Genomic DNA, 12,792 nt, shown 5'->3' with positions numbered 1-12,792 from the left:
CTAATAAGAACATCAAGAAGATTATACAAAAGATGACAGTAACGTACAAAGACTGGCATGAGATGTTACCATTTGCTCTCCATGGTTATCGCACTTCAGTACGCACTTCGACAGGGGCAACTCCTTTCTCTTTAGTCTACGGAGCGGAAGCTGTTTTACCAGTGGAAGTCCAGATTCCTTCTCTAAGAATCATGAAAGAGGCGGGCTTAGACGAAGATGAATGGATTCAGACTCGACTCGATCAGATAAACTTGATTGATGAGAAGAGACTTGCGGCTGTTTGTCACGGGCAGATATATCAGAAGCGCATGACCAAGGCATTTAACAAAAGAGTCAAGAGACAGGTGTATCAAGTTGGTGACTTGGTGATCAAGCGTATCATTCTACCACAAGGGGATCCCAGAGGCAAGTGGACTCCCACATACGAAGGGCCATTTGTAGTTAAGAAGGTATTCTCTGGTGGAGCCATGATACTTGCTACAATGGATGGCGAAGACTTCCCGCATCCCGTGAACGCGGACATAGTTAAAAAAATACTACGCATAAAAGAGACCCGCTAGGTCGACGTACCTAGGCAAAAGTAAGGGCATCCCGGCGAACCAAAAGGGTTCGGGCAAAAATTAGGGATAAACATATAAAAATGTACACCCGGCAAGTCGAAAACCTGAAAAGGCGGCTTGGGCAAAAAAGGGTATCCTGTTGGACTGAAAACCTGAAAAGGCGGTCCAGGCAAAAATTAGGGATTAAAGCGTATGACTATGTCCCGTTCTCTGTCAGCTTCAACCAAGTTCCAGGGACTGAACAAGCCAATCACTTCTATCTGACAGCAGGGGATGAGATGCTTAAAGACATAATGACAGTAGTAGACTTAAAATCGATAGGACTTTTTCTGCATAGCTTTCTCTGTGTTTCGACAATTTCCTCTTACCAGGATCTCTGTCTCCTTGTACACAAATTGCCTGTTTATAGGCCTTCTTTCAAAATCAATACAACCTTCTTTCAAAAAAGATATTTTTGTTTTTACTTTTCTGTTTTGGTTGCGTAAACGTCCATTGATTTAATTTGAATTAATATGTGCATTTGAATATGACCAATGTTTACCAAAATACATGCACAGAATAGCAATAGCAATTACTACCCTACTTCAGGATCAAGGAAAAGGTCTAATCATGCTTCCAATGAATCCACTACCAATTCTCTTCCCCCAGCAAGCCTGTTTTTCCCCAGAAGAAGTTGGCAGTATTCCCCAACAGAGGTCGGCATCATCAGACAGATTGATCATCTCATCCACCCCCAGCCAGGCTCTGTTGAATATCTCTACCATCAATCAGAACCCCCAGCCGAGAGAGGGTCCTCAACACGAATATCTCCAATCAGTAGATGGGGATTTATTTTCCCCAGTAGAGTCCCCAAGCAGAACTTCTCATACGCATAACTCATTCATTACATCGTTTCACAACATACGCATGCATACAACATTCACATTTATTTTCGAAAGCATAAAACATCTCACGCATCATGACATAGCATAGCGCTAACCTTTCTTTGCAGATTAATTATCCTCCTGATATAGTCAAAGTAAAAGGCTCATTCAGACAGACGCCTTTATCAATCACAGACAAAATTCAGATGCATATTCCAGATGCAATTCATGGGAACATTCATTCTGACAACACTTCGATATCCTCCTAGCGATGGCATCTTTAAGCCCATCCCAGACATTTATTGCAAGTACAACGTATACAGATACAGCCTAACATACGGTTCATTCTGATTCAGCTCAACATATGACTCTTTCAACTCAGATACGATCTAACGTACGATCCAGTCTGATCTTCAACAACTCAAGTATGGTTTGATGTACGACCAAGTTAAACCTCCATCTTCTCAGGTGCTACCTTCGGACAGGTACATTCCTGAATGATAGTCTAGTATACGACTATTCCCTTTCTCAGGTGCTACCTTCGGACAGGTACATTCCTGAATGATAGTCTAGTATACGACTATTCCCTTTCTCAGGTGCTACCTTCGGACAGGTACATTCCTGAATGGTAGTCTAGTATACGGCTACTCCCTTTCTCAGGTGCTACCTTCGGACAGGTACATTCCTGAATGGTAGTCTAGTATACGGCTACTCCCTTTCTCAGGTGCTACCTTCGGACAGGTACATTCCTGAATGGTAGTCTAGTATACGGCTACTCCCTTTCTCAGGTGGTACCTTCGGACAGGTACATTCCTGAATGGTAGTCTGGTATACGGCTACTCCCTTACTCAGGTGCTACCTTCGGACAGGTACATTCCTGAATGGTAGTCTGGTATACGGCTACTCCCTTGCTCAGGTGCTACCTTCGGACAGGTACATTCCTGAATGGTAGTCTGGTATACGGCTACTCCCTTGCTCAGGTGCTACCTTCGGACAGGTACATTCCTGAATGGTAGTCTGGTATACGGCTACTCCTTTGCTCAGGTGTTACCTTCGGACAGGTACATTCCTGAATGGTAGTCTGGTATACGACTACTCCCTCTTCAAGCAGATTCAGCCTAACAGACGGCTCATTCTGCAACTCAGAACCGATCTGGCGTACAATCCGTTCTGATCTTTCATCCCCATCAAAGTCACCTGCCTAACGAACAGCTCACTCTGGTATTCAGATACGGTCCAGTGTATGACCCATTCTGATCCCTTATCCCCAGCAGTATATAGCATACTCTGACTCCCCAGCAAAGTCAACAGCATGATGGATGATTCACTATACGATCTAGCGTATGACCCGGTATGACACCCATGTCTTCAGATATCGTCTAACGTACGACACAGTCTGAAGCTCCCATCATCAAACTTCCTGGATGGCATCTTTAAGCCCATCTCCATCAAGACCAATTGACAAGCGCAAATTTTCGGGGCATTCTAGTGTTCAATAATCTTTCACCTCCAGACCACGAACGACACATACCATTCTACTCTCTCGGTTCAAGAATATTGAACAGGGGCAGCTGTCATACCCCAAAATTTGCCCATTAATATTTCAAGACATTTCAGGGCACTCCGACTCACTTTATGACACTTAAAGGAACAAAGACCCAGCTCGCGAATGACCCAAATTGGCCTACTCGCTACACGCTCACCTAGTGATAATATGAAAGTGGTTTATTTGGAAGCGGAGGAAAAGGGGTGCAAAAAGAAAGAAAACGAACCAAACAGCAAAGCCCAACCCAAAGTACAAGAACACGGGTGTGGCATCTGTGACGAGCGTCACAGAGGCTGTGACGAGCGTCACGCCTACCCCTGTGACGGGCGTCACACATGGTGTGACGAACGTCACACCGTTCCCCTACTTTTTGGGCGCAGATAATGCTTCGGAGACTTGAAGGTCCGTTGGGCCCTAGATCCACGCGCGCGTTGAAGACTTTTTTGGGCAGCATGCATGACCTAATGACACTAATATAAATAGCCACCTTGAAAACCTAGAAAGGGGGGCTTTTCCAGATTCCTTTTTCCGTGGCCGTTTTCGCTTTTGCACATTTACTTTTCCAACAGCTTAGGCATTGTGTTTTACAAGACTACTGTTTAACTTACCCCGGGTAACCCTAAAGGAAACCCTGAAGGAAAAGCCGGCGGCCGCAAAGCTACCACCGTCCAATTCAATCCGGCTCGCCAACTCAAGGGTGCAATTCGATTGCAAACAGGTTTGCATTATTATTACAGCTTCATTTTCTCAATTTGCATGCGATATCGCTTTATGTTCTTAACTTGCGTGTGATATCATAATTTAACTCATAAATATATTTGAGGTTTGCATGTGGACTTAAGTATGCCTGGATACTTTGAATTGTTATAATGGATGCCGCTATTTCTTCGCTCTGTTTTGATCCTTGCCCACCTGACCTGTTTTACTATAACTATGCTTTGCTTACCTGATACTATTACTGTTTTGGTGTAATCTTCGATTACACCCCGATTTGGTATTCTAACCCGTTTGCTGAATTTTGCAAAGGTTCATATGTCCCAGGAAAAGATTGCTGTTTAGGTCTTCCACTTTATTTGTGGGATACCCTTGTGGAGACTCACCCTAAGTGGCCTAATTAATTTTAATGTGTTAATTTTAATGTCTTAATTTCAATGTATCAATTTTAATGTATTGATTTTAGTATGGACTTAATTACTTAATTGACTTTAAAATATGACCTTTAAATAAGTGATCTTGGACCTCTTTTTGCGGCCTTACGGTACTACGGTATAAATCGGTCATGTCCCGCGAATGTGGGGATACACTTAGCAATGGCCCTTCGGTTAAATCATCATAGTCCCTCGGACGTTGCCTTCGAAATTACGATTTTGTCCCTCGATGACCCTTCGGTGTAGCCTACGGTTAAATGATGATAGTCCCTTCGAATGCTAAGGTATCCTCACAACTGTTGCCTTCAATGACCGATCGATGACCCTACGATGACCCTTCTACATCCCCAGGATAAAACTACTTACTTCTCAATAGTAAGGACAGTTTTACCCTCATAAGGATGGGAAATGCCCGGAAAGACCTCGGATAGGTGCAACCTTAATTGCTCATTCATAATAAAAAATACTTTTCCCACCTTACACCTTTCAAACATCCTTTTTTTAGAAAATCACCACTTAGCATACATCCGTACTAGGATCATTGCCAAGTTATATTTTTCTAAACCATCTTCAAAATTAAGAGGGATAACCACTTTGTATACATTCATGCAAGAATCATTACAAAGTTAAATTCTCATTTTCAAAACATCTTTCATACATTTCTCAACCACTTTTTCAAACCTAGAAAACATAAATGATTGAGCAATTAAGAGCCCATGGATAACCATGGATACGAAGGGTGCCTAACACCTTCCCTTCGTATAAAGTACCTCCCGAACCTAAGAATTTAAAATTAAGGTCTTTCCTGTTCTTTTCCACCTTTCCTTATGGGATAAAAGAAAAGTCGGTGGCGACTCTTGCTAACCGCGACATTGCGATTAAAACCACAAAAAGTCCAGTTCACCGTATGACAGCAGGCACCTGTCTGAAGCCCTCCTTAAGAGGCAATGCTTGTGTTTGTTTATCTTTGTGCCAAGCAGGAAAAGACCTTTGATAAGGCAATTGGCAGATATAAGAGATGTGCAATCCATCTCCTGCTATTCAGTGTGTCATCCACTTTGCTCACACACCTTGTGTTGATGCATTGTGGATATTAACCCAAGATCTTTGTTGAGTCAGTCATATGTGGAGAAGAGTTCCAACTTTCTGAACTCCCACACTTTCATTTGTCTGAAGCTCTCCCAGGCCAGGGATAAGAGCTGTGAGGCACACCCCTCACTCCCTATTTCATCTGCTTCACCCTAACTCTCAATGTTAGGGTTAAGAGCTAACATCACCCGATTCCAGTTGGCTTGTGTTTCACAGCCTAACCTTGTGTGAGTCCACTTTGTTTGTATATAGTGTGTGCTAATTGTGTATGTTTGCTTTGCTTATGCTGTTTAGGATAGCTTGCTGCCTGTGCAAGTTAGATAGAAACCTCAACCTAGGACCATGGTGGATTACATGATAACTATTAGGCTCGAGTCAGTCTCCCTTCTAGTTTGTCATTTCCCAGTCTCTGGTTAGGAGAAAGTTTCTCCCCTGTTAAGGGGAACTACGTTGCCCTGATCCTCATACCAGATGAGGTACGTAGGCAGGAGATCGTACGAGATCTCTCCGGGCACCCTTTTTCTTTTTTGTGTGTGTTTGCTTGACAGTTACTAGGCTCGAGTGCCAGACTCCTTAGTAGCTTGTTGCTTGTTCACCTTTCTTGTGTGTGTTAGGAGATGGATATAAGACCAGCGATTGGCATTCCGTATCCTATTGTTGTGTGCTTGGAGTCTGACGTAAGTCCAGCGATCGGCAGTCGGTTTCCAGTGTGGGTTTGTTTGGTTCGGAGTCTGATGTAAGTCCAGCGATTGGCATTCGGTTTCCATGTTTGCCTGTTTGCGTGTGTTTTGTTTCGGCGTGCGTGAGCCGAACTACGGTAGCTCTGATTCTCATTCCAGATGAGATACGTAGGCATAGAATGCGATATCCTAGCGAGCCCTTTCCCCTCTTCCTCCACCTGTGTGTGTGTGATGTTTGTGAGCAGTTTTAGCAACCTTTTTCTTTCCTTTTGAGCGTGGATCCCGTCAAGTACGACGAATGCGTAGGGATACTAATACCTTCCCTTCGCATAACCGACTCCCGATCCCATCTCTCCTTGGTCGCGAGACCATGTCTTTTCCAGGTTTACTTCGAGCGTTTCCTTTCCCTCTTTTTGGATAAATAACGCACGGTGGCGGCTCTGTGTTGTTTTTGTTTTAGCCCGCCGGTTGTTTTTCGCGGATGCGACAATCATCGATACCACTGATGAGGGAATCCCATATTCATCGACCTATAGAGCAAAGCTAACCAATTTCACTACAATAATTCCAAAATGTTAGGTGGTTTTTCCTCCTAAGTGTGGGACCTAAATGGTGAAATTGGGTTGTCTGATTGTGCCAACACTTCAGTTTTAATGCTAATGCCAATAAATTTTCTTTGCAATTTCTTTTTCTTTTTCTTTTATTCTTTAGGAATCACCTTGAGGACACTATGATTGTTTAGGGGGATTATTGTTAGACCTTAAGAGTTATTAGAAACCAAAATTGAATGTGGTTGTTCGATTCTGTCAAGTAGTAGTTGCATGCATAAGAGTAACCATTGTAAATGTTATATAAAACAGTTACAAAGTCTAAGAGCATCCATTATAATTATTAGAATAACAATTATTATTATTATTATTATTATTATTATTATTATTATTATGAGCAATTACAAAATATAGGCAGAATAAGAATGGAAACAAAATCATGTTCTTAGAAAGATATTGTAAGTACTCTTAAATTTTATTGTTAGGTACCACTTTCTTTCAATAGGTATCAAAGCACTTCTGACCAGGGAGAGAAAAAACAGAGAAAAATGGAATTGTCATCAAGAATGAAAGGAATATTTGATCTTGAAGTGAAGTGTTGAAAGAAGTTAGAGATTGGAGAAGAGACTCAAAAAGTTATGACTAGAAATATCAAATTTTGAAGGATATCATGTTGATGGATGGATTATCCAGGTTGAGTAATATTTTAACGTAGGGGGTGCATGTAAAGAAGAAGATCAAATAGAAAAAGTTGCCCAATGGATAAGTGGTAGAGCCGTCACATGGTACAAATTATAGGTTTCAGCCAATCCAAGTGCCACTTGGGGAAGTTTTAAAAAGGAAATTCTCAAGAAATTTATGCCAGAAATTGATAGTAGAGAATCAATCAACGAAAATGAGAGAAATGAGATTTAGTGATGAACCAAATAAATGGCCACTGCCACAATGGTTCGGCCAACAACCGTTGTTTATGAAATCTCATATCGTCGTGTATCACATGGTGATTGCTATTGTTCCTAAGATAAAGTCTAGGAAAGAGAAAGTTTCACTATCAACATTGATGTAATTCCAACCATCAATCATGAGAAAATTGAGAACTGTGAACAAATTTGATCCAAGAGAAAATATCATATTTCTTATATAACTCAATATTTTTACTTTAAGTTATGGGATCCGAGACGATACATTCTTTCACCTTGAGGATAAGGTGAATCTTTAGGAGGAAAATATTGTTTGACTCTTTAGTTATTGTAACTACTATTAAATTATTAAGAGTGACTCTTTAGTTATTGTAACTGCTATTAAATTATTAAGAGAGTTAGTGGATAATTATTATATTATTAATTCAGAGTGTTTAGGTCTATAATAAATAGGGGGGGGGGGGGGGGATTTGAGAGTTAATCACCTGAGAATTAGTGAATAGTTACTACTACCTCCGTTTTTTATTATATGTCACTTTAAAAAAATATTTTGTACCACAATATAAGTCGTTTTATAATACCAATGAATCATTAATGTTATTTTTCCTATTATATCCTTAGATATTTATTATTCTCTCTCCTCTCAATTATGTCCATTTGTTTTTCCAATACGAATAATGAAGGATAATTTTGTAAAATCCTTCATAATTTATCTTTTTCATACCATAATTATTACATTTCTTAAAACGTGTGAAAAGTAAAAAACGACTTATAATAAAAAACGGAGGGAGTAGAAGATATTCAACTCTCAAATATTCGGGAAGAGAGATCCAAAATTCTCGAATTCTTGGAAGGAATCAAACTAGTTCTTATCATTCTGTTTATGTGTTATTTCTCTATATTAAAATTCTATAATTTTATTTTTATAAAGAATTAATTTCTATCAAATCTAGTTTCTAGTATCCCTTCCTAAATGTTTCTTGGAAGGAATCAAACTAGTTCTTATCATTCTGTTTATGTGTTATTTCTCTATATTAAAATTCTATAATTTTATTTTTATAAAGAATTAATTTCTATCAAATCTAGTTTCTAGTATCCCTTCCCAAATGTTGGGTCTCTCCCAATAACCATTCAATAATTCTCAGATGTTCAACTCAACAATGTCTTCCATTATTTAATCTAGACCTAAACACTCTGAATTAATAATATAATAATTATAATAATTATTTAATAATTCTCTTAATATTATAATACTTCTTATGTCCCAAATTAGAAGTCATTTTAAAAAAAAATATTTTGTCCCAAATTAAATATATAAAATATATAGAATATAATTTAAATGGTAAGATATATCACTCTTTCAATAAAAAAAAATTAAGTCTCTTAGACTTAATTTAGACTTAGGTTCTTACAACTAATGAAAACTACAATTATATTAAAAAATGATGCATAGGTAGTAGTAATTTTGCTGGATCCTTTATAAAAGAAAGAAAATAAAAATAACATAACATATTAATGAGTTGAATTCGCGAATTCAAAATTTCAATCCCATTATCCGAACCAAATATCAATGAATTTGAAATGGTTGGTATTGATTGGACCCGCATGAATAAGTTGAGTTAAAATAAGGGTTGAGTTGATGTAGATTAGTGGGTCCGCGGATTTGACCCGTATCGATGAACACCCCTACATACAACATTAATTACTTTTCTTAATTCGTGTGAAATTCCAAAAAAGTCTTATAATTTATGAGGAAGGTAGTAACATGTCTTATAATTTATGAGAAGGTAGTAACATTTAAGGTAATTGATTATTAGGACTCAGATAAGTATCATTGAAATACCTTATAAACTATGATATCAGGTAACAAGGTAGGACTTGTTTACACATGTATGTCAGTATGTTAGAGCAGTTCAATCAGTTATAATTGTTTTAGAAAAGGATATGAAGGGAAAGTTGAAGGATTGAGTGTCATTGCTCAAAGACTCTTATAACAAACTTAAGAGATGAAGTCATTGACATCGTAATGAGAAAACTATATTCTATATTCTATATTTTTTAACATAGAATGAGAGAGGAAGTGAGATGAAGTCATTGACACCATAAATTAGGCTCCGACTTGGTTTAATTTTTAAAGGAACAAGTCAACCAGTACACTACTACATCAAGACAGTGCATATTTTGCTTCACTTTTGTAGCAGGTGAAATTGATTTTGCCCAGCAGACTAGTCTAAAATTAGCAATACCTCACTTTACATGAATTTTTATGATTCCAACTACATAAAGTATAAAGTGTACAATGACTTTGTAACTACTTAGCTATAATGCAACAGGTTTGCAGCCAAGCTCTAGGGACTTCTTCACAGCATCAACCACCAATTGAGTTTTTCTACTAATTTCAGGCCATTTGGTAGATGGATAAGACCCACAATCTCTAACACTTGCAACAAGCCTAGCAAATTCTTGCACCATCAAAGCTTCCTGTGGGAGCTTGTTGGCCACATGAACTTCCTCTGGTTTCACATTCCACCCAATGTGAAGATCAACAAATTTTGCACCAAATGTAAAATCAAATTTTGCACTAGTCTCCTTATAAGGGATTATGAAGTCCTTAACATGCATAGACCCATTGGAACCACAAACCGCTAAATCCATGGACGTGTGAGAAAGAAACGAGCAGTGGATATTTGCAACTGTCTGATTAGGTTTGTCCCATTGCAAAGAAGTTGTGATTGACAATATGACTCCGGCCGAGTTTCTGGTAACGTCGGGGAGCGCCGTAACGGTTGTTGGCAGTTTGTAGCCCTTTGCCCATAAGGATGCATTAATGCAGTACCATGCTAAGTCACCAAGAGCACCAAGAGCATCTAACTCTGGCTTTACTCTTATGTTATTCTCCAAAAACTCTTGTGTTGTTGGCATTGTTGATGTGCTATGGATCTATAATGCAAAGAAAATTTATAAACATAGATATAAATTAAATCTAACGCAAATAGAAAATAATAAATTAAAATAGTCTTCCACTCACAAAATGAACTGGTCCGATACTAGTGGAACTAGAAAGAGAGAGTAATTGTTCCATGTGAGCTGTCCTGGGATGATGCAACCACATAGAACCATCCATAAACTGCACACCGTTTGATTCACAAGCTTCTAAGATTCGATCAAGCTCTGCCACGTCGAGAGCCGCAGGCTTCTCGACGATCACATGCTTCTTCTTATTCGCGGCTGTAACCGCCCATTGCACGTGTAGACTCGTCGGGAGAGGAATGTACACCGCGTCCACAACTGAATCCTCCATGATCTCATCGTAGTTACCGTAGATTCTCACGCTTGCTGGTAAATTGTTTTCTGCAGCGAATTTCTCTGCCTTTTCTAGGGAGCGGCTTGCGATGGCGCAGATGGTTCCGTTGGGAGCAAGTGTGATGGCTCTGGCTAGTTTTCTAGCGATGTTGGCGCAGCCTAAGATCCCAAAACGAACGGTATCGGTGTTGGCCATTTTAGGTGATCAAACACTATGCATATGGATATGGTTAGCATTTATCAGCAACTTCACTTGTGTGTGGATAGAATAGAACTCTAATCACGTGGTGCGGGATTTTCTTTTGTACAGAAATATTAATGGTATGAGTGTGCCAAAAGACAGCTTCTTGATGACCTATTTGATAATTAAATTGATCTATTTTTTTTTAAAATCTACTCAAATGCTAAAATATTTTGTATTCAAATAAGAGATTAATTACTATACACTGTCAGTGTAAAAAGTTTTACACTGTCGATTCATCGCCATCACCCGTTTGTATTAATTTATAGATTTTTAAAATAAAAGTCAAACTTTTTTTAATAACATCTATAATTAACTGATGGTGTAAAACCCTTTTACACTAACATTGTATTTCAATTAATCTCTTCAAATAATAAACTGATACCAATTATTTTTATAAACAAAATCATATATAAAGAGAATGGCAGCCATTTTAACCAAGACGAAATCTTAAAAATACAATTAATCGGATCTAAGACACTTAAATATAAGTTTTAAACTCGTTGAAATTTACAACCCACCATTCTCAAGTTAATATCTACGTGGATTGACATTTTTAAAATATTTTTAATTCCATCCTTAAATATAAGTTTTAAAAGTTAATAACTATGTGGGTTGACATTTTTTTAAATATTTTTAATTCCATCGTCAAACAAAATTGTTTCTCTTACTCCAAATACTCCAATACGAAGCAATTCAAAATATATCAACCATTCAAACCGGAAATCAACCTTTGAGAGGAACAAAATCTAGGAAAATGTAATTCCAAAGGTGTTTTAGGATAAATGTAATTCCAAAGGTGTTTTAGGATAATCTCTCGTATTCTCTTAAAAACTTTATTCGATGTAATTTGAATTAGATTGAGTTCTTGTATACTTTATTTGTTATTAATTAAGATAAATAGAATAATTAGTGAGTTCAATTGAGCTTAATTCTAACTTAATTCACTAGATCTTTCTTAATAAGTAAAAGAAGGTACATTTTGGTAACATTAATGAATGGTTAATTCATTTCTAGTAGAAATTCTCATATTTCCCTAAGCGAGAGTCCTTATGCTTTGAAAAATGTTTAGTGTTCCTATTTCCATCATAAAATGGGAATCGTAGCTCTGATTAATGTGAGGTTGAATGCGTTGGAAAAACTAATTCAATGCTCTACCTTTTTGGCAAAAGAAATCATGTTTATGTTTTCATATTGTTTGGATAATGATAATAAACTGTGATGTGTGTTTGATGTTTCATTTTGTAATGTGTATATGTATTAATTGCATGATTAATGATTGGAACTTGAAATGTCATACATGCATGAGAAGACAAAGTACTAAGTTCCTAAAATGGAGTCATAATTAGTATATGCCTGGTGAAGTACTAGGTTTCTAGAATGGAGTCGTAATTAGTACAAGCCTAGTAACATGTTAATTCAACCGAATGGAGTCATAATTAGCTATACACACTAAACTCCAATCGAAATGGGTCGTAATTAGTAATGGTAGACCATCTACTAAATCCAACCATGTGGGGTCGTAATTAGTAGAGTGCTAGCTACACCTGCTAAATTCCAATAGGAAGGGTCGTAATTAGTAATGGTAGACCATGTATTAAATCCAACCGAGCAGAGTCGTAATTAGTTGTGGGACTAAGTTCCTATCGGAAGGATTGAAAATGATGTGAGTATCTTGCTTCTACATTACTACGGAAAACACCTATCACAACTGTTAGAAAAAGGATACCAACACGTTGAAGCAACTGTTGTGAGGTAAGGTGTGGTTGTATGTATGATGCTTTCCACCATGGTCGTGCAACCGTGATTGTATCTATGTACCACGCTACCTACCACAACGGTTACTTTAAACAACAATTATTATATTGTTTAATGCAACATATTTAACAAAGGT

General features: G+C 38.0%; 1 protein-coding gene across 1 annotated transcript; it reads right to left on the bottom strand.

Annotated features, from left to right (window-relative positions):
* Window positions 1–9,435: 9,435 nt before the first annotated feature.
* Window positions 9,436–10,993, bottom strand: LOC127083761 (uncharacterized oxidoreductase At4g09670). The gene is made up of 2 exons (XM_051024096.1): window positions 10,383–10,993; window positions 9,436–10,294 (listed from the first exon to the last, which is right to left on the bottom strand). The coding sequence occupies exons 1-2, from the start codon at window positions 10,851–10,853 to the stop codon at window positions 9,674–9,676; spliced, it is 1,092 nt and encodes a 363-aa protein (XP_050880053.1). The 5' UTR covers window positions 10,854–10,993; the 3' UTR covers window positions 9,436–9,673.
* Between the last annotated feature and the right edge of the window lie 1,799 nt (window positions 10,994–12,792).

This window comes from Lathyrus oleraceus, chromosome 5, assembly GCF_024323335.1.
Source record: "Lathyrus oleraceus cultivar Zhongwan6 chromosome 5, CAAS_Psat_ZW6_1.0, whole genome shotgun sequence".
NCBI classification, from domain to species: domain Eukaryota; kingdom Viridiplantae; phylum Streptophyta; class Magnoliopsida; order Fabales; family Fabaceae; genus Lathyrus; species Lathyrus oleraceus.
The sequence above is the reverse complement of the archived record's forward strand: the minus strand, read 5'-3'. Positions and strand labels throughout refer to the sequence as shown.

Bases quoted from the DNA above. Each gene is read 5' to 3' on its own strand.
- LOC127083761 (XM_051024096.1), bottom strand. From the start codon at position 10,853: ATGGCCAACACCGATACCGTTCGTTTTGGGATCTTAGGCTGCGCCAAC. The intron at 10,295-10,382 runs GTGAGTGGAAGA...TTTGCATTATAG, and splicing joins GTATCGGACCAGTTCATTTT to ATCCATAGCACATCAACAAT.